This window comes from Apteryx mantelli, chromosome 4, assembly GCF_036417845.1.
Source record: "Apteryx mantelli isolate bAptMan1 chromosome 4, bAptMan1.hap1, whole genome shotgun sequence".
Classification (NCBI taxonomy): Eukaryota; Metazoa; Chordata; class Aves; order Apterygiformes; family Apterygidae; genus Apteryx; species Apteryx mantelli.
The window spans coordinates 20,460,042-20,480,606 of NC_089981.1; the positions used below are offsets into that span (position 1 = coordinate 20,460,042).

Sequence of the window (20,565 nt, forward strand, 5' to 3'; positions counted from 1 at the left end):
GACCCCTATACTGAAGGGGAGACACATTTATGCCCTGCTGGAGCTGCTTATTCTTCAGGGTGTTGTAAGAAGGGTGGAGGGAACAGCACGTTCCCCGTCACTAGAGAAGGATCCGTGGCTCTCTGCCAGGGCCTCAGTTGTTTTTAAATATCTCGGACAGCTTTCAGGTGACAAACAATCAGAGATTGGTGTTCCCCTCTCGGTTCCTCCTTCCTTAGAGTAGAGGACAGCCCCAAAACAGCAGCAGCCCAAGGCTCGTTTTCCTTGGGACACCTCAGCACTCCCCATCCCCTGTGTGCTGGGCAGCGCCCTCAGCTAGCAGGATCACAGCTGGGCAAATAGCCACGTTTCAGCATTTTTTTTAAGTGAGGAAAAAAGTTATTTCCTTCCTCTTGTCTCAGTTTGGTAACTTCCGTCCTGCCCTGCCCTGCCTGAAACCCTTACGGCAGCAGCCTCTGCCTGCACGGTCGGAGTCCACACACAGCCTGAGACAAAAGGCAAGATCCAATTTCCTAACTTTTTTTCCGCCCCTCTTTCCTCCCTGAATGCCGGCAGAGTATTTTTCTCACCTCGGGCACTGCCTGCTGTGAGAAAACAAACAGCCAAGGTCTTGCTGAGAGCTGCCAAGGCGCGAGCCCGTGGCGGAGGGCTTTTCAGGTCTGCCAGCTTGGCAGTCAGGGAGCAGCGAGGAAGCTGCTGGCCTGGCTGCGCTCTCACCGCTCCGAGTGCCCCGCAGCTGCCAGCTGACGTTCCAGCTCCCCTGGAAGAGTCTGCACGTGCCCCGCTTCTCCGTTTGTGGTTTCTGATGTTACTGCAGTACTTAGCAGTGCCGGGCACCCACTCGAGCTCCCTTTTGCAAGGTGCTGAGTGTAGGTGAAGCAAAAAGACACCTCCTTGCCCCATCAAGCCATTAGTTGATGTTCACGAGAGCAAAGGGGAGTAGAGGGGTAAGGTGAATGGGGAGATGGGGCTGGAGGGAGTCACTGAGGTCACAAAAGCATCTTTGTCTGACTGAGGTGCATAGCTTTTGAGAGGAGGAGGAAGAAAGGAGAGGAGGAAGGCTGTGTCATGTTGCGTATTGGGAGAAATTAGTCATATCGTCATGCAGAGAGAGTAGTGGAAAGGAAGATTGGAGAACTGAAAAGGGCAATAGGTCTGTGAGGTTTGGGAAAGCTAGAAAAGTCATGTTGCTTAGCTAGGAGATGTCTGAACTGAAGAAGGGAAAAGAAGCTGCAAAGGAGGAAATGAGCCTGGTTACAGGAGACTCATGAGAGGCATTGAGAGGAAAGCTCGAAAGGATGAAAAACTGCTAGAACAGGCAGAGTGGGATGTGGTGATCTAAAAGAAATGAGGCTCTAGAAATGTAACATTGCTGAAAGCGGGTGAGAAGGCAGCAGTGCCAATAAACAGGGTGCTACAGAAGGGCTGGTATAGAGATAAGTAGTTGTCCTTGCTTTCTGCTGACTTCCAACATGGCCATGCTAAGCCTTGCACTGACATTGTCCCCATCAGGAACTGATGGTGCTGGATTGCTCTGTTCAACCCTTGTCCCTGACTCTGTTTGTTCTGCAGTTCAAATTGGTAAAAATGACTGATGGTAAGGAGGACCCTGCTGTGTTCACCTCCACCTCTCTGCCCTCAGACCCACGGCTTCTAGCTACGGTGACCAATGCTTACTTGGGCACCCGCGTGTACCGGGACATCCTCCATGTCAACGGGGTGTATAATGGAGCTGTGGGAGACACGCACCGTGCTGACATCCCCAGCCCTGTCAACGTGAGAATGACCAAGCCTAGTACAGACAAACTGACCGAGACCTTCACCTTGAATACCCGGACAGGTAAATAGCAGGAGTAGGAATCTGCCTGTGCTGCAACTTCCTTTTATTTCTGTATCATATTCACCTCTCACTTTTCCCGCAACTGTTGGCGACCCCCTCTTAGAAGTTAAAATTTTCCTTGCCTGTGTTGCCTCTTTCATGAGGTCTCTGGGGACATCTGGGTTCTCCCCAGGCTCTGTTCATCCATGTGCTGAATAGGTCTGTGACTGGAGTCAGCTTCATCCCAGTAGTGGGATTTCTCTGACCTAACTTCAGGTGCCTACAGTGCTGGAGCCTGCATGCAGGCTAGCTGTCTGTTATTGTAGTTAAAGGAGACTTAGTCAATAAATTCAAAGGTATAGAGAAAGTTATTCACCTCATCTTAAAGTGGATATCAATATCAGATGAGATGAATCATACTCTAAATTTGATTGACCGTCACAGGTGTCCAACCCTTTGGTTCAGATGCAGACATTTATTTTGTAGGCGTCTAATGTTTGTCAGGTGAATTCCACCACGTGTTTCTAAAGGAGCCAGAAATGGATGTGGTTTTGTGTTTGCTTTGACCTTTAGACACCAGCCACCTCAGATGTTGGTAGAACATAAAAAGTGTAATTGGGAGAATGGGGGTGGGGGGTCTTTTTTTTCTTTCAGAGTTACCTGGGAGTACTCATTTTGCAGATTTCAGGGTTTAGCTGTACAAAGTATTCATTTATTTAGATTCATTTATTTCCAAACACAATTCTTCTCCAAGTAGTATGGACTGAACAGACTGGGCTCAGAATGCAGAAGACTTTCCTTCTTTAGGTTATTCCTCCAAGTGGAGCAAGTGGAGGATTTCCATCCTTGTGAGAAAAGGAACATACAGTTTTCAGAGCATATCTCAGCCCCTGCTGGAGCCTGGCTCAGCAAACAGCATTTAATCATGAAGCTTGGTGAAATATTCTGTAGCACAAATCATTCCTCACTTGCCTGGCCAGATTAAGTTTGTTAGCTGTGTGTTAATAGTCCTCCTAACAACATCAGGACTCAGTCCCGCTCGCAGCTCAAACTGAATTTGGCTGTCTCAGGCTAAAAGCCTGACAAGTAAAAAAGGTCTGGTGGCTCTCGTTGTCCTTACAGGAACCTTCAGCCATGTGCTTCAGTCAGCTGATTATACAGCCACCCATCAGATCTATGCTCACCATTCCCTTGTCCATTTGATGGCCTTCAGCATCACCATCCAGCGATCAGCTCACACCAGACAACCCATCGGGGTGCAGCTCCAGATTCCTTTTGTGCTGAAGAGCCAGGACCTAGACATGTATCAGGGACCAGACTTCCAGGGAGCACAGTGAGTTTGGATCATGGGGGGACATTGTCTTGACTATATCCTTCATAGCCTATAGATCTCTGCTCTGCTCTCAAATAGGAAATAAGCTGCAAAAGCAAGGGTAGAACTAGACTGACAAGGTAAGTAGAATGGAGGCTTATGTAAACCTGCCTCTTTCTGGCAGGCATGTAAAAAAGTTTCAGTATAAAAGTATTTATTAGCTGTAACTCCAGAATTATTACTTATGCTAACATGTAAAAGAGCAACATAGTAGATGTGATGACAAAGAAGTGAGTTTGGGGAAGATAGTAAGTTTGGAGGAGGTGACCCCTAGAAATGGCTTGCTGAAATTAGGAACCCGTGAGAGTTGTAATGAATTTCAATCTCATGCTCTTCTGGGGATGAGGTTTCAGATGAGCTGAAGCATGGGGACAAGGGAGCTTCCATCCTAGATGGGAACAGGAGCCAGATATTCAGCTGCTGTGGAGCAGTTCCCCTCTGCATGGGTGGATTTGCACTAACTGATGTGCACCAAATAGCATCTGCTCTGCTGTCCCTTTCCCCTTTGCTTGTTGTCTCTTGTAGCTACATCTATGGGAAGACATTGGTTCCCGAGGTGGATGGGGGACCCCAGCCCACAGTTCACATGCTCTGGACTCCAGTGCCGCAAACTGTGACCTTGCACGGGGAGGAGCAGGAGAGAACCTGGGAATTCCTCACCGCCGTGGCTGAGAGCGAAGAGGAGGTGAAGAGGTGCTACAGCGAAGGGATGGCTCGCATTGCTGCTGGCACCCTGTACTCCTCCCACACGAAGGCCTGGGCAGCGCTTTGGAGAGGATGCTGCGTAGACCTGGATGGCCCTCTGCCTTTGCGGCAGGCCCTTTATGGGTGTCTCTATTACCTACTGAGTGCTATCCCTCCTCTTGGGGACCCCAACTTCCTTTTCCATGGTATCAGTCCTGGTGGCTTATCCAATGGCAGTCAGGGTGAAGACTATTGGGGGCACGTCTTCTGGGACCAGGTGGGTTGAGGCTGTGTTATCTGGTAATGTGCAGCTTTTCTGCGTCATTTGAGACTGAGAAACCCAGCATGAGGCTGCTGGGAGGCCTTATTCTTACTGGTGATATGGGTATCTTGGCACCAACCTCTTGCTCTCTTGGTAACAGCTGCCAAGGCCCAGATTGGTTTCTTAAGTCAGGTCTCAAGTGGTTTGAATCTCCTCCAGGAGAGGCCTTTTCTCCTGTGTTGGCTGTACAGGCCAACTGAGGGTAGGGCTTGCCCCTCCTAACTTGAGCGCAACTTGTCTAAATCAAAGCTAAATGCCTGGTGTCACTGTGTGGGCTGGGGGCTAGGAGAGCAGTGGGCAAGTGCTTTTTGGTTCTGTAAGCCCTGGTTGCCTTCTCTCTAGCAGTGCATCTGGTTTTGACTCTCCCCTCTCTAGCGCAAGTCTTTGGAGGACTCCTGCCTCCCCTCTCTTGTATAGTGGGGGTTCCTGCTGAGATTATTTTAGCAAGATACCCCGGGGGAGACGAGCATAGTGTGGCAGGCATGGGGTGCCTGACCATGTCTATGGGAGCAGAAGCATTCCCTCATGGATATGTTCCTTTTAATGAGCTGAGGTGACAGCACTTTTAAGTAGTGGCAAAATCATGGTCAGAGCATGAACAGAGATGTGGAATGGGGCTGTGTTTGAAGGGTGAACCTCTCAAGGGTGGTGGGAATGTCTGGGTGCCCTAGCAGCCACTTCCACCATCTGCCCCTTATGACTTGCCTTGCTTTGCTATTTCCAGGACACCTGGATATTCCCAAGCATCCTGCTGTTTTATCCTGAAGCGGCCCGAGCCATCTTGGAGTACCGGATTCGTACACTGGGAGGAGCTTTACGCAATGCGCAGGAGCAAGGCTATGAGGTGGGGACAGAGAGCCTGGCTTGCGGTCAACCCAGCCAATGTCACACAGAAGAACAGTTAGGCTTTGCTCTTCCTCTCTGGTTTTAACCAGGGGCTGTGAGATCAGCAGCACCTGCAAGCAGTGGAGTGGGGAGAGCATCTTGAGATGTTTTGCTTCCCTTCCCTCTGGCCATGCTCAGCTGCTGTGTGGATATTTTCTCCTGGCAGGGTGCCAAGTTTCCTTGGGAGAGCGCAGCCACTGGCCGGGAAGTCTGCCCGGAGGAGATTTATGGAGCTCAAGAAATTCATGTCACTGGGGATGTTTTGATGGCCTTTGAGCAGTATTATCACACCACACAGGTAAAGGGAGCGTGTGACATGTGGATGGCACGGGCAAGGGGGCCAACCCAGCGGCAAGGCCTACGGGGCATCTGGTGACTAACATTGTCCCTTCCCAGAGAAGCTCTGCTGTTATCTGCTCCAGTCAGAATTGCCAGTAACGCCACAGGTCCCCTTCTTCAGCCCTGGCTCCTCTGTCCTTGTTCCTCATGGATGGCTCAGCATCCTGTTGCCTCAATCCAGGCCAGTTTTTCTGTCCTCTTCTCCTCCTATATCTGTTTCATTAGAGCGCTTGTCATCTTGCTGAATTTGGGCCTGGTTGAGTCTCTTTCTCATGTTCCTCTGTCTCTGTTTTTCTCTGGTTTGGGTCCTTCCAGGACCAGAAGCTGTTCAGGGAGGATGGAGGCTGGCACCTGGTTGGTGCCGTGGCTCAGTACTGGTGCAGCAGGATGGTGTGGAATGAAGAGGAGCAATGCTACCACATCAAAGGTACTTCTGGGCCTGTTTATGGGGAAGGACCTTGCAAACAGAGGCTCGGAGCCCCTCTAGCCAGACCTGAAGGGGAGTACATGGACACTTCAGACTCCTGTCCTTTTGAATATCTCACAGAAGATATTCATGTCCATGTAAACACAGGGCATGATGCCAAGCTCTTTTTTTCCTCAGCAAGTATCAGTACCTCCCAAGCTCACACAACTTGTCTTTTCCCTCCCCTGGCCACAGTGCTGAATTCTTCGAGCCCAGAAGTTTGCGTGGTAATTCATATCTTCTCTTCTCAGTGCCATAATAGCAGTTGTTTCTGTCTCAGTCCCTTGACTCTCATGGGACAAGTCTAAATGTCTCCTTCTGTGGCAGTACAAGCTGATGCAACAAGAACAGATGCCATTTCAGGTCTGCTGTTGTTGTGACTGGTGGCATTTAGGGAAAATATAGGGTATTGCCTTTATCAGGCTTTAGAGGCGAAGGACTCAGCAGCACTGAGACTATATATGTATGTATAATCTCACAGCACAGTCTCAGCAGTTCAGATATACATATGGTCTCTTTTTGAAGAGACCTGAGTTCAAATCCCCCAGTAGCCTCCAGGAGTTTAATCCCATCCTATTCTTTGAAAGACATCTGGTGCTATTGGTGCCAAACAAGTACAGCTGCTGATAAGTCTGACAGGGCAAAGGGCCTCTCCATAGCTGGCAATTCTGCTGAAGGACGTTATGCTGCTTGTGTTTCCCACTGAGGGCATTGAAGAAGAAAACTGGAAGTGAAGCAGAGATGTGTGTGGGAGCAGGGTCTGGAGTAGCAGGCTTGGTAAGAGCCCAGGGGTCTGTGTGCAGCTGGGGTGATCAGAGCTAAAAAAAAAAAGTCCCTGGGGTTGCCTCAAATGGCTCTTGGTCTGTAGAGCCTTTGCAGAGAGCCAGTGTCCCCAAAAGAATCATGTATTTAAATGGATATTTTCACGTCTCTCCTGGGAAATGGACATCTCTCTTCCTGGGGATAATCTGTGCACACTGAGTAAAGGAAAGAGTTGAGCTTGTAGGTAGGGAAAGATATCCAATTAACAACTTGAAGGTCACCTTGCCTGTGGGTCTCAACCCTGAAGTGAGGGAAATGCCCTCAGGTTGAGAAGGTGTCTGCTGCCCAGACAACCTTCACCCTGTCAGATAAAGCTTTAAGTCATCATGTTTCTCCTTCACAACAACCACCACATAGTCTTCTCTACACCAAGGTCACTGTGGTATCCTGCCAGATGCACAGCGACAGCACCTAAGTGCCTTGTGGGCATGCACCACTGCAATGGAAGGGTTTCCCTTCCTTGTGCCAGTTCCCTGAGGAGGGGTACCAAACCTTGGGTGTGCTGCAGTGTGAAGTGTCTCCTCCCTCTTCCTCCAGGTGTCATGCCCCCAGATGAGTATCATTACCGGGTTGATAACTCTGTTTACACCAACGCTTTGGCCCAGAGGAGGTAACATGCATGCTTTATTGAAGCACTGGACCATCTCTCTTTTCTGCTTAGCAGTCTGGTGAGGGTAGGAGATGGCAAGGCTCCGATGTGAAATACACCTTTTCTCTCTTTGTGTCTCTTCTGTTTGAGCTTATCTTCTTTGGCTTCCTTTATGGTCAGTGGAGAAGCAGGTCCTTCCATGGCGATTCATCTGACCTGTTTCATTTGTCTACATTACTGAGAGGAATTTCACCTTGCAAGAGCATTTCTCTCACTGTGTTGGGTGGGATATCTAGACAATTAGTCAGCTGAAGACATCTAAAGCTAGAGGAGCTGAGTCCTGCCTCCAGTGATGACAACTGTTCGTCCAAGCTTTATGCTCTGACCCATGTTCTTTTAAAGTAACTGTTTCTTTACAGGGAAACTGACTCAATTAGTTCTTTCTGTATATTCCTTTCCTTCTTTTTCAATCTTGAAGGGGTCACAGACACCCATGCCTGATATAAACTGTTGCTTGGTTCTTTTCAGTTTAAATTTTGCAGCTGATGTTGCGCGGGACTTCTTGGTCCCTGTACCGGAGGAGTGGGTGGAGTGTGCCAAGAAAGTCAAAGTGCCATTTGATGCAGAGAAGAAATACCATCCTGAATATGATGGTTACAGCCCAGGTGAGTGGAGAGGCAACAGTGGAGCTCTGAATTGGTCTCTGTTCTTGCTTAAGTCTGTAATAAGTGGGGATTCTGACTGGTTCAAAGGTGGGAATGATGGTGGAATGGTTAGCCGACACAGGGAATTCCAGCATTGCTGCCTGAGTGCAGAGGTAGCATGAAATCACTTAAATTGTGTTCCCATTACAAAGAACCTGTTCTGGAGATGGCTTCTGCTGCTTGGTGGATCATTTCTCATTATTGGGCTCATAAAATTAGGAAACTTGGGTATACAGGGTAACAAGAGGTCTGTAGTACATGGGGTGCTGGCCTGCAGGTGACATGGTTGCTGTGAACCCATTTCTGACCATTAAGGCTATCTTTTGAAGGCCAAGTATCACTCACTGCTCTTCTTGTAAAACACTGGCCCTCTGAAAAGGGAATGGGCTGGTTCAAGTGGAAATGTGTGCTCTTGCAACTCTGACCCTGCTGTCTGGGCCCCCTTTGCAGTTCTATTGCCTTTCCTCTGTTGATGTGGCATCATGTTGTTTTAAGTTTGTGATTCTGCGTAAGCCAGATTTGTTCCCTTTATCAGTAAATTGACAGTCAGTCTGCCAGTTACTTCCAGCTGGCATATATAGTCTCACTGATGTTGACTCCTTTGCCCAGGTGAGCCTGTGAAACAAGCTGATGTTGTCTTGCTTGGATTCCCTCTGATGTACCCCATGAGTCCTGAAGTCCGGAGAAATGACCTGGAGATGTATGAATCTGTCACTGTGCTGAATGGACCAGCCATGACCTGGGTAAGGTGAGGGGCAAAGCCTGGGGTGGGATTCATCAGCACGGTGATAGTTTCCATCTGAGTTAGTCACCGCCAGCTCCTATCAGCAGCACAATTTGTCAGACCTGCTGTAGACTGTCAGGGAGTTTGGACAGTTAGCTCAGAACTAAGAAGTGCCCTGAAGATGTCTACACTGGGACAGATGGATGCCAGTTGTGGTGTCGCTCTGAAGGGGGAAAGGCATTAGCTTGGCTTTGCTGTACGGTCACCCTTGAGGGGGACAGCAGCAGGTGAAAGGACAGTTTTTCTCCCCTGCAGAGCATGTTTGCGGTGGGCTGGCTGGAGCTAAAGGAAGCACAGAAGGCACAGAATCAACTGAGCAAATGTTTCAGCAACATCACGGAGCCCTTCAAGGTTAGCTGTGTGGAGTGTGGTTGCTGCTTTGCTGTGGCAAATGCTTCTTGTCTCTCAGTGTGATGGGACCTATTTGGGAAGAGGCCAGATAGAAACATCATTTGGGCTGGAGCCTATGCTGACTGCACTTGTGATCTCTAGGTTACTGTTATATCGAGATAAGTGGTTCTAGGCTGTCTCCTTCCTGCGTGCTTCCAGTAATCAGTGAGGCGATACCTCCTTGCTACCAGGCAATGCAAAGCCAAGAGATTGGTATCATGCCCACTTCAGGCTTCCTTCTGTCTCTCAGGGGTGGGAGGGTGAGTGGAGTTGAGACTTGGAGACATATCAGAGCCCAGCACCTCATGCCAGGATGGGCAGCAGAGTACGATCATTGCAACACCCTAAATATGTGACAGTAATGACATTAAACATATTCAGACCCACATAACTATATGAAGAGTTCCAGTGCAGCTGCTAAGTCATTTCTTTTTCTTCCTGGAGCAGATCTGGGTGGAGAACTCTGATGGATCAGGAGCTGTGAACTTTTTGACAGGGATGGGTGGATTCTTGCAAGCTGTCCTCTTTGGCTACACAGGGTTCAGGTGAGACCTATGCTGGTGTCTTGTTTACTTTCTAAGCAACTGAAAGTCTCTTCAAACCGTAGTGTTTAGCTGGAGCAATATGCTGTTACTAGTGAAAAAGAAAGGAACTCAGAGTATGTAGCAGCTCCCAGAACACATCCTTCAGAAACTCCTGGCAGGTGAGGAACAAACAGGAGCATTAACAGTCCCAAAGAAACTGTGGCTACTGGGGCAATTGGTGGCTAGTGGAGAACAGAGCAGAGTTTTCAGAAGCGATGAGCTTTGGTCCATTTCTCCTCCAGCTACATCAGTGTTTAAAGCCCTTGGCTTCAAAAGGAGTCAAAGTTAGGCAAACACTGAGCTCTTCTGAAAATGCTAGTTGGCATCCTCAGTGAAGACTGACATCTCTGTATGGTCTCAGGATTGTGGCTAGCCCATACAACTTTGTCTTCATATCAGAAACACGTTCAGACCTCTACCTACTTCATAGGTGGTTATAGCTTTTTTTTTTCACTACATGTGGATGAAGCTTAAAGACTACTAGTATCCATCAATTTTGGCCTTTTGACTAACTGAAGAGGAAGCCCATACAACCACCTCTCAGGTGAATACAAGCCTGCTCCTTATTCAGAAAGGTTGTTACATTGTAGTCCATCTGAGGGACTTTGGCAAATAGCAACCCTAATCCTCTACAGCTACCATCACACTGAGCTGCAATAGGCATATTCTTTCCATTTCAAAGACTGGAAACAGAGATTCAGAGAAGAGACTGAGTCATATGATGAATCAGCTGCAGATTTGGGAAGGCAAGTGTCATTCTCTAAGTTTCAGTCCTGTGGTCTAGCACTCTCTCTGCCCCCGCTCAGATGTGACGTGAAAACTTATCTCTTTTTGAGGGGAAAAAAAGGAGATAAAAGTCTTGAGCAACACTGCTACTTTACAAAGCTGTTTTCTCTATTCCTCGTCTCTGCTGAGTAGGAAGGGAGTTACAAACAGGCAGAAACTCTCTTCTGTCCATGTTGCTTGTGCGTGATATCACCAGGCGATGGTGGATATCACATCATTGAGTTTTTGTGACACCACTGAGACAGGAAGAAACCTGGAGGTATTTGCTATTCACACACAGGCTTTCTCTAGGCAGGATGCAGAGTGGAACCTAGAGAAGAGAGAAAGGTGTTTGCATCAAGGACCAGTTGGTTTATTTAAGAAGCAATAATGGCAGTCAAGTCTTTCCATCAAAGCTGTTGGTTCTAGTTTGTTTGCAGTAGGTTGCCTGGAGGCTGATTTTGGCCAGGAGACTTATATCTAGCAAGAATTGTAGAATGAAGCCAACTGAATCAATATTAATTTGAACAATGCAGGGCCCCAAATGTTACCATAATAAGTGAAGACTGACAATGCCCAGAATTAAAAGTAATCTGGCTTCCCCACAGAAGCTTGGAAACTATAAATAATGGAAGGGCTAAAATAAGATCTGTAAGAAAGGGGAAATCTCCTGCTGAGTCTGAGAAGCAAGGTGAGAAGACAGCCAATACAGGGAGTAGTAGATGACTTGGTTAATGTCCAGCCTCACCTGCAAGAAATGCAACACAAACAGGTGTAAAACCTTCTTTAGTCCCTTTGAGAAGATCTGCCTGGTATGCTTATGTGACTCTGAAGGTCTTTGAGCCTCTGTGCTCAGCTGGAACCTCCAGAGCATTAAAATATCTCAGAAAACACATTAAGCTGCTCATATAATTTCAGAGCTATGTCTCATATCCAAAACAGCCTAGTGGTTTCAACCCTGAAGCAAGAGTCCCTTGAGCATATTCTTAGAGTTTAATTGAGGATGGATCAAACTGACAAGCCTTCTGATTTGTAACAAAGCCTTCTAGCACTAAATATGTGTTTTTACTGTGTGTGTGTGTGTGTGGTCAACATTTGTTGAGAGACCCACCAGACTCTTGGTGGAGCTGGGTGTGAGCTACCACATTCCAAGCTGAAAACCTTAATCTCAGCTTTTGCAAAACTTGAAGGTATTCAGATGCTGTGTGGCAAGCTGGGCCTCTCTAGGCACAGGCTCAAGCCACAGACTTCTGGTCTTGAGCCAAATTTCCACAAATGTTATGGTGACAGTTGCATGGTCTGTTAAAGGCGGACACCTCAAGACCACGCTCAGCTGTCTTGTCTGTTGTAAGCCACTGGCCCAGCTTGCGTATTAGCCTGCCACTGGGGGCATTCACAGAGGCAGCTGCCTGGCAGCTGTGTGATCATGGCAGCGTAGAAACAGCCCGGGAGTGCTCAGCTCTGATATTTTGGCCACACTTCATCCTCAGGCAGAGGACTGGTGCAATGAGCATCTGGTACTTTGAATGAGAGCAGAACCTATACAGTCCTCTTCTGAGCTACAGAGTAGACTGGGGACTGTGATCACATGTCAGGATTTCTGGGTGGGAGATACAGTGATCATTGTCTTTTTCATCATGTTACCATTTCTAGTTGGATCCAAAACCAAATCATGCAAGTGATTCTGTTTGACTTTGAGATAAGGATTTGGAGACAGGATTCAAGCTTTTGGCTTTTTTTTTTTTTTTTAATGCTTTTAAGAAAGAACACATGGGGCACAGGGACGCTGCTGAATTTAAAGCCCTTCAAATAGGCAAGAGTGGGAACTGATGCAGGTTTCTGAACGCTGCTTCACTGATTTGCTTCTGTCACAGCCTGAACAGAAAGTGAAAACCTAGCTATGTGAGTGTGCATCTCTAGGACAGCAAATTACTGAAAGCTGAAAGGGGTGGTACTAAGTCAGGCATGTCTCGGTTTAATTCTGAGTAGCACTTCCTGGCGTATCTGCACTAGGAATGAGGTGAAGAACTCTCCTGGTATTTCCTCACCAGGGTCATATAGCTTTCAGAACAATGGTAAGTGGTAAAATACTCTTGCTATTAGTTTTTTTGGCTGGAGTTGAACTTGCATCCTAAAAATCCAGGCTACAAACATCACTGGCACTCTCCTGAGCTATTCAAATTGCTGGAGTTTAGTTCCAGTATTAGGCATGGCCCAGAGCCTGAGCCCACAGTTTCATCCCACCAGAATTCAGTGACAATTCCTAGACATGGACACCTCTGCTTCCCACTGCTTTTTCCTACTGCCTGTTCTCCTCCTTGTCCCAGGGTGGGCCAGTCCCTTGGTTTTGCCAGCATAGCTACTGCTGAAGCCACACTCTGAATTGGAGTGGGGAATGAGCTGCCTTGTAAGAAAAAAGCATTTTTTGTCTTTAAATCCAGTCTAATGGACCCCACGGACCCCAGTTGTGTCAAAATAACTGAGGAGCTGGAGCAGGGACAAGAGTGCCTTAGGGTTTGGATTTGTGATGCCGTAGCCTGAGTAGCTCTTCACCAGATGCTTCATCGATGTGTTCTGGATTTGCCAAGAGGTCCTTGGGATACACTAAGGACTTTCTTGTCGAGCAATGCAAGGACTAACAGGACCGGACTCTGGGGTATATGGGGCTGTGCTGTCTTGGGAGATGGCTGTTTTCCTTCATGGCCATGATTGTTCCCATCACCGACTTGCTCCTGCCTCTGCAGGATTACAAAGACAAGCCTTCGCTTTGACCCTGCATGTCCTAATGACATCAATAAATTGAAAGTTGCTGGAGTCTCCTACATTGGCAACAAACTGAAGTTCACCATCACCAAAGAAAAGATCAAGATCAAAGTGACGAAGTCTCCCCTTGACCCTCCTGCATCTCCCCTGGAGGCTGTGCTGGAGGAATCGGGGCAGCGATTTCCTTTGTATGAAGGTACAGTGTCTCCTGGGTGTAACCCTGGTTCTCTGCCCCCTTCCAGGAGGAACTCTGTCTGTGCAGAGCTGTAGAAAGCTGTATCAGGATCTTGACTCCCTAACCAAGTCCCTTACCTCCCTAACCCTGCAGGTAATAGCTAGGATTAGGGGAGTGGGGTGGAGTAACCGTGCTTATTACCTCCAGGTCCAATTAGTGTCAGGCCCCGCAGTCTTTTGGCAGGACGAGTTGGCCATATAGCTATAAAACAGCATTTCCTGCTCTCTAGCTATTTAGAAAGTCATCGCTTGGGCCAGCTTCTTAAAATATTGCAAAGAAGACCTTGGGAGAAGCCATTGCCACACCTCAAGTGCTTTGGTTTTTTATTGTAGGGCAGAGTGTCTCTTTCCCTGCGTCAGCTGGCTGGATTCAGAGGTCATCCGCCGAGGCGTTTTAAACCCCAGCAGACTTGGGTTTTACATGGCAGGTACTAATATCACCAGAGTTGCAGAAGATGGCAGAATGGAAAGGTCAAGGCACTCTGCGCTGCCATGGGGTGGGTGGCGTGGAAGGTGGGTGTCCTGGTCTGTATGATAAACCCTTTGCCCCTGTGGGACTGTGTATGCCTTCTCCTTTCTTTGTAGCCGTTGGGAACATGCCAGGCTGGGGAGGGGCAGTGCCGGTAAATACTGACTTTGGGAGTCAGTTTTTATCGACCTTTGAGTTTTGCTTGACTCGTTATCTGTCACCTTGTTTCTCTGGCTCTTCTGTGGATTTACAGGCCAATGTTGTCCTCCTCTTCCATTGGGATCTCCTTCTGCAGCTTCTCTCTTTAAGCACTGCTTTTGGGCCCTGTGTTGCAGTGATGCGTAAGGCATCCAGGAGCTTCCCCCAGTCCAGCCATTTCCATCTCTCACTTAGGTTGGTTTTATTTATTTATTTATTGTCCCCTCTGCTAAAAGCCAGCTGCTTCTCCCTGAGGATAATGATTGATTCGTCCATTCAGAGTGGAGGATTTGCACCAGGGGGAAGGTGGGATGTTTAGGCCCAGTTTGAAGCAAATTACCTGCAACCTCCTCTAATCCTGGGGATGCTAAACTCCAAGTGTTTCTCTGACTTAGCTGTTTGGTGGCTGAAAGCTGGTTAACAGCTAATGCCTCACCACACAGTCCGTGTGAACATCCCACTGGATCCGACAGCCTTGTTTGGGTTTGGTTCTCTGCTGTTCCCTTACACCAGTGTAAATGGGCTAAGGCCAAAGAGGAAAATCCCTCGTTGTGTTAATTGTAAACACTAGTGTTATTTCTTCTGTGAACTGAGTCTGTAGGAGGCGTGTGACCACATTCGGGAAGCAGAAATGACACGGTCAAAGATGAGAGCCTGGAAGCTGCTATTGTAAACAAGTTTTCTAAACATCCGTGACTGGTTTATTAATTCTTTAAGCATCTTCATTTATAAGGAAACCTCTAGTTGACTGAATCTGTATTTAATCCAGCATGTATGTGCACTAACTTCTAACTTTTCCACATACATGCTGACTTTGTCCTTTCCTCCTTACTTACATAGCTCAGGTTTTCAAAGGGATTTGGAAACTCAGCTGTAGATACTTTGACACATCATTTCAAAACATAAGCAAGCAAAAACAGAAGAGGATCCCTTGACCATAGCACAAAGCTGTCCCCAGAGTTTTCCTGTGCGGAACAACCTGGATGCAGAGTTTCAGGCTGTCTCAGCCCTTGGGCAGTGTGTAGCAGGGAGCTGGCATAAGACGGCATGGCCCAGCAGACAGGGCACCAGCCTGGGAGTCGGCGATCGGCTCCCAGCTCTGTCCCTGGCCTTTTGGTGACCTGGTTTCCCCTTCTCTGAAGGCGGTATTATTGTTAAGCAAGTTACGGTGATTTTTCAAATGGTTGATGACAGCTTCAACTTCTTATGAACTCGTAACTTTATTAAGGATTGTTGCAGGGTGGACAAAAGCAGGACTTAAGCTAATCATTACTTTAATGTTAGTCACAAAATAAACAAAAATCTACGTTACCCTGAGTTACTGGAGGGCCCATCCCACAGTCTTTTCAGAGTCAGTGGCATGGCTGAGTAATATGCATCTTCCATTCTTACTATACAGGTACTCTGAAGCAGTTGAAAGCGTCTTAGCCCAGTTTTGGCTGGCGTACAGTTCCTTTTCTTTTGAGTTATTCTGATTATAGTGTGCATATCAAACAATTTATATTTTTATTTCCTTGTATACGTTATGATCTCTCTTTTGAAGCAATTGGAGACTTACACTGCAAGTTACATTGGACTTGAAGGGGGTAGAGAAAGCCCAGGCATCAGTTACTGTTAATGTTATGTCAGATGAGAATGAGTGCAAAGTTGTTCCTCCAGCTAACCAGCATAAGCAGGGAGGGAGCAAGTGTCATGTGTTTGCTTAAGGCGTTTTTGGTGTCCTAGAAAACCATAAAGGATAAAAGTCAGTGCAGGTGAGCTCCCAGCCTATGTTGCGGAAGTAACACTTTCTTTCCCAGTGCCAAGCTTCAAAGTGAGTTGGAAGGTTCCTGGAGAACAGAGGCAACAGCTCTTGCCCTTCAACTCACTGGGCTAAACCAAGACAGGCCACTGCTTGAATGGCACCACTCCTCCAGCCAAGTGCCTGCCCCAGCCAAGTGCTTGCTCCGACATGCTTTTCGGAAACAATGCAAAGAGAAAGAAAGGGTAAGGGGTGGTTTGCCAGCCACGGTTAGAGGCAAAGGATGTGTTAAAGCCCTGAGGAGAAGGCTGGCACTGGCCTTTTATACCCTAAGCAAGCAAAAGCAAAGCTACTGGAGCCGCAGCATGGGCTTCTGGTTAGAAAGGGCAAGAGATGCGTTGTGTTTGGGAAGTAAAAATACTGGCCATATGCTGTGTGTCTGTGTATGTGTAGAAACGTGGGGGCATGATCCCCCAAAAGACCCAGCACCCAATTCTGTAACTCACAGCAGTTTCTGCTGCTGCTTCCTCATTCCTCAGCATGGTTTTGGTGGCTCCTCTCCCTGCTCCACCCGCCTACCTGCCACATGCGTTTTCTAGAGCGGACATGTGTCAAACAAGGGAATTTCAAAGCCACTCCAGGCCCGGCAGAATCTTTTTTTCTCCTCTGTAAACAAAACCCAGAATTCTCAAATGAATTCTGAGGAATTTATAAAAAGCCCTGTGGCCGCTCCACACGGCAGGCAGCATGTGGGAATGCTTAGGGAAGGAGCAAAGAAAGTCCCCTGCCCTGTAATTATGCTGGCTCTACATCAGACCTTGTCAAAAACTGCTGAACCACTAATTACCACCAGTTCTCAGCAGCAGGGCAGGACAGAAACGGAGCCCTCTGTCCCCCCCGCCCCCCCCCCCAAAAAGGATAACAGGTCTCAGGCTGCATCTAGGTCTTGATGTTGATGAGAGGACTGGGATTAAACCCTCTCTCTAGGCCAGTTTGCAGGCCACATGCTGCTCAGTGGGGCAGCAGCTGGGGGAAGGAGGGATCCTCTTAGCTGAGCCTCCAAAATGAGCCAGCTTTGGCCCGCAGGGGCCCGGTGTATCACGCTAGGTCTGGCCAAAGGGGTGACAAGAGGGGTTGCAGCAGGCTTGCAGCGGGCTGTTGTAGGTGGCTGCAGGCAGAGCTGGTGTCTGGCTGGTGAGGGCAGCAGGCAGGCAGGAAGGTGCAGCCCCCTCCTTTCGCAGAGAGCTGCAAGATGCTCCCTTTCTTGCCTCGAATACCTTGGCAGAAGCCGTTATCCACGGTGCCTTTGGCCGAGTGCTGGGCCTGTCTCCCGGTAAGGAGCCGAGAGTGGGAGACGGGAGCGCTGTCCTTGGGCCAAGGGTAGCCTGACCCAGCCGGTCCGTGCCCAGGTCCAGCAGGACTTCAGCCCTTGGGGGTGTGCGCAGGCATGCTGTGGTGAGCCCCCGCCTTGCCGCAGGGGCTGCCCCGTGGGAAACGCAGGACGGCTCCTAGGAGCTATAAAAATGCTCCTGCTTCTCCCCCGAGTGAGACTGTGACAGGGGAGGGGGAAGGAGGAACCCACCGCTTTGGAGCCAAACTCGGCAGCAGGCTCATCAGACCAGAGGCTCCAGATGAACCAACACCTCGGAGGCTGGTAGCTGAGCTTACTTGGAGGGGGTTGGCCACACGTTTGTCACGAGCTTGGGACTTTGCTTCCCGAATCCCCTCCAGCACCGCCTTCCCAGATGCACAGGCATGGGAAGGTGCCAGGCTCACCTCTGAAAGCTGGCCCATTCCTCCGACAGCGCGGAGTCGTGTGGGATGGTTTCTAGAGGTGGTTCTCTGCAGGGCTAGCTGTGTTTTGCTGTTGGGCTAGAAAAGCAGCCAGAGAGCCTTCCTTGCGGTAGCCTGGCTCCTCTGCTTGTTCCTTTTTCATGCCCAAGGGGAACAGAGGCAGAGCCAAAATGAGGCAAGATTATGACCAAAGTAATAATGCTGGACGAGCTGGAGGATTCCTGCTTTACTGCAATGAGTTTGTAGGTGTCGGCTCCATTCAGAGGGGGGTAATATCTTATTTTGCTAATTATTGTCCGACAGGTACCATTCCCTACTGGGCTGGGAAACCCCTCTCAGTTCTTCTTTCCCTTCCTCAGTCATAGATGGGAGCCCGTGTTCCTCTCACACCCATGGCCTGTGGTTGTTTTAGGCTGAGTGTCCTTAAAAGTAAGGTAAATTACTAAGTCTCCTCAATGCGAAGAGCATGAGGTGCCTGTAAATATAAATGTCCTCTAGTCCTGTAGCATGCCCCCCTGTCCTACACACATACACACACAGAAGACTCGCAATGTGTGAAATTATTTAATGATATAAATAGTAATGACCAAGGCTGGCTGGATGCTGTAGCCCATGCAGTATAAAGTGTTTAAAAACAGAAAAAAACACAGAGTAAATGAAACTAACCCCACGAGAAGCAGGGCAGGGAGCTGGTGTCAAGCACCTCGGCGCTGGGGGTGCTGGACTGGGCAAGGGGGAGGTGAGAGGCCAGCGGAGACTCAGCTGCGTAAAAGTCCGTGGGGTCTATGAGGCTGCGCGGAGGTTGCCTCCGCACCCCACGTGCTGCTCTAAGGGCACAAAAGCATGTGAAACACGTTCTGGGGCCCTCGGACACTGCAGGAGGACACGTGTGTGTGAGCCCTAGGGCTCTGGATGGTGGAGACGGGCAGTGGTATTAGTGGCTGGTTATGCTGGACCGGCAGTCTAGTTGGGAGGCCACAAGCGATGCAGAGGAGTTTCCACGAGCCCTTCACCTGCCGGTCACTTGTCGTCGTCGTCGTCGCTCGTGCTGAGCTGGTAGCTGAAGAAGTCTATGGACTCCTGGGCGAGCTTGGAGAGGTGGATCACGCCGGTGATGATGAGGGCGGTGAGCAGGAGCGGCAGCACCAGGCTCCCCACTGTGGCCAGGATGTTGTAGCATCTGGCCTTGGAGCTGAAGTGCCGAGCGGCTTCCACGTCTCCGGCCACCTTCTGGTCCCGTGCCTACAACAGCCGAGACACGGGGCGACTGGCTGAGCTGGGGGTGGCAAAAGCAACGGGGCAGCGGTCCCGAAACTGCCTGTGGCTGCCCTCCCCTCCCTGCGGCTCCGGGAAGACCCACGTCCCTTCCCTCTCCTCACAGCCCTGCTGAACCCAAGGTGTGTCTGAGCAAACAGCCTGGACCTCCTTCCAGCCTCCCTACTCGCCACGTAGCTTCCAGTGAGGCAGCACCGCGCTCTTGCACCCTGCAATTTAGTCCTCCTGGCTGTGCCAAGATCTCCACCAGCTCGCGACAAACCAGCTTGGCTCCGCGGGCAGCCCCCAGCCAGCCTTTGCCTTATCTCTGCTTCTCGCCCTCGTTTCGTGCCTCCAGGGAAATGCCGTGGCAGAGCTGCGAGCGACCCGGTGGGGCTGGCTGGGCTCACAGAGAAAAGGACGGAGGCTCCAGATCTCCCTTTCCCCAGTCTCTCCGCCCTGGCTGAGTCCGACTGGACCTGCTCCTGCCAGACAGCAGGTCCCGTGGGGGAGCCAGGGGGGCACCTCTGCCTCCAACGCCCTCTGAGGAGAGCAGCTGGTCCTCAGTGCTACATCCCTCCTCGGACAGCGGCAGCCCCGGGGTGGCGGGAAGGTGCGATTAGCTGGGGGGCTCTTACAGCCTCATTAATAGGTGGCAGGAAGGGATGGGGAGTCTTTTCCAGGGAATGGTGTTGCCTGCAAATGGCAGGGGGACAAGGTCCTCTTAAAGGTGTTGGGCTCTTTTTCTAGTGCCCTCTACCCCAACCATCCCAGGCAGTCTGTGTTCCCTGTTTCCGTATCTCCTCGGGAAATCCTCCCTTGATGTGGCGTCAGCAACTCGGAGCACGAGGAAGGCTCTCAGAAAGGCCAGGTAAGCCCAAACATGGATCTCCGATTCCCACCTGGGTCCTGGCTGTCTCCGCCCTGCGGAGCAGCCTCCCTGAGGCAAGGCAGCGCTGGGTTTCCTTACCTTGACAGAGAAGGCAAGAGCCACAAACCCGAGACAACAGAAGTTCATGTAGAGGGTGTTGAAGACGGACCAGATCAGGTGGTCACGGGGCACCACAGCGGAGCTGATGGTGATGACGGTGGGAGAAGGGTCCCGCTTGTGGGATGTCATGGGCAGGTAGTCCTCACGTGGGTAGGAGGTGTCCATGGCCACGCAGAGGAGCAACCCTCAGCTCTTCTGCCCTAGCAGCCCGTCTGGGGGAGCAGGGCACCGCAGCCCCTTTATATAGGCCCTGCCTCCGGCACGGGCTCGTCTTCTCTATATATAAACCAGAGAAATTACAGCCCTGCCTGGGCTGTGGTTATCAGAAATGCTTGGCTGGGAGCTAGGAGAAACACAACTTGGCCTTGCAAGCCTGCCTCCCCCCTGCAAGCGTATAGGCAGTGGCTTTTTATATTCAGCCTTCCTCCCAGAATGAGAGTCACAAACTGCTCCAGCCCGCGTCCGTGGCAGGGCTGGGCAGAGGGACGCGTCCTCAGGGAGAAGCTGAATGCCCAAGGAATCGACAGGAGGGATCCGCGGGAAAACTTGCAACAGGCGATCGGCAGCCACGCAGCCGAGAGCATCCTTTCCAGCCT

General features: G+C 49.8%; 2 protein-coding genes across 3 annotated transcripts; one reads left to right on the forward strand and one right to left on the reverse strand.

The window, feature by feature from the left end:
- The first annotated feature begins 422 nt into the window (after positions 1–422).
- PGGHG (protein-glucosylgalactosylhydroxylysine glucosidase) lies at positions 423–14,076 on the forward strand. Of its 2 annotated transcripts, XM_013948281.2 has the most exons (14): positions 423–497; positions 1,573–1,840; positions 2,942–3,152; positions 3,717–4,152; positions 4,922–5,041; positions 5,249–5,380; positions 5,737–5,848; positions 7,247–7,319; positions 7,827–7,963; positions 8,612–8,745; positions 9,042–9,137; positions 9,624–9,721; positions 13,270–13,484; positions 13,856–14,076. In XM_013948281.2, exons 2-14 carry the CDS (start codon positions 1,588–1,590, stop codon positions 13,918–13,920), a joined length of 2,082 nt encoding a protein of 693 aa, XP_013803735.1. In that variant the 5' UTR covers positions 423–497; positions 1,573–1,587; the 3' UTR covers positions 13,921–14,076. The 2 variants fall into 2 exon arrangements, with proteins under 2 accessions (XP_013803735.1, XP_013803736.1); XM_013948282.2 differs by lacking the exons at positions 13,270–13,484; positions 13,856–14,076 and adding an exon at positions 12,967–13,261.
- A 4,362-nt stretch (positions 14,077–18,438) lies between these two features.
- IFITM5 (interferon induced transmembrane protein 5) lies at positions 18,439–20,254 on the reverse strand. Its single transcript, XM_013948266.2, has 2 exons — positions 19,949–20,254; positions 18,439–18,966 (listed from the first exon to the last, which is right to left on the reverse strand). Exons 1-2 carry the CDS (start codon positions 20,132–20,134, stop codon positions 18,745–18,747), a joined length of 408 nt encoding a protein of 135 aa, XP_013803720.1. The 5' UTR covers positions 20,135–20,254; the 3' UTR covers positions 18,439–18,744.
- Between the last annotated feature and the right edge of the window lie 311 nt (positions 20,255–20,565).

What these genes read in the sequence shown, in the direction of transcription:
- PGGHG (XM_013948281.2), top strand. Translation starts at nt 1,588, where the DNA reads ATGACTGATGGTAAGGAGGACCCTGCTGTGTTCACCTCCACCTCTCTG. An exon ending in ATGGACCAGCCATGACCTGG is followed by an intron (nt 8,746 to 9,041) that starts GTAAGGTGAGGG and finishes TCTCCCCTGCAG; the next exon opens with AGCATGTTTGCGGTGGGCTG. An exon ending in ACATCACGGAGCCCTTCAAG is followed by an intron (nt 9,138 to 9,623) that starts GTTAGCTGTGTG and finishes TTCCTGGAGCAG; the next exon opens with ATCTGGGTGGAGAACTCTGA.
- IFITM5 (XM_013948266.2), bottom strand. Translation starts at nt 20,134, where the DNA reads ATGGACACCTCCTACCCACGTGAGGACTACCTGCCCATGACATCCCAC. An exon ending in CTCTTGCCTTCTCTGTCAAG is followed by an intron (nt 18,967 to 19,948) that starts GTAAGGAAACCC and finishes CGGCTGTTGTAG; the next exon opens with GCACGGGACCAGAAGGTGGC.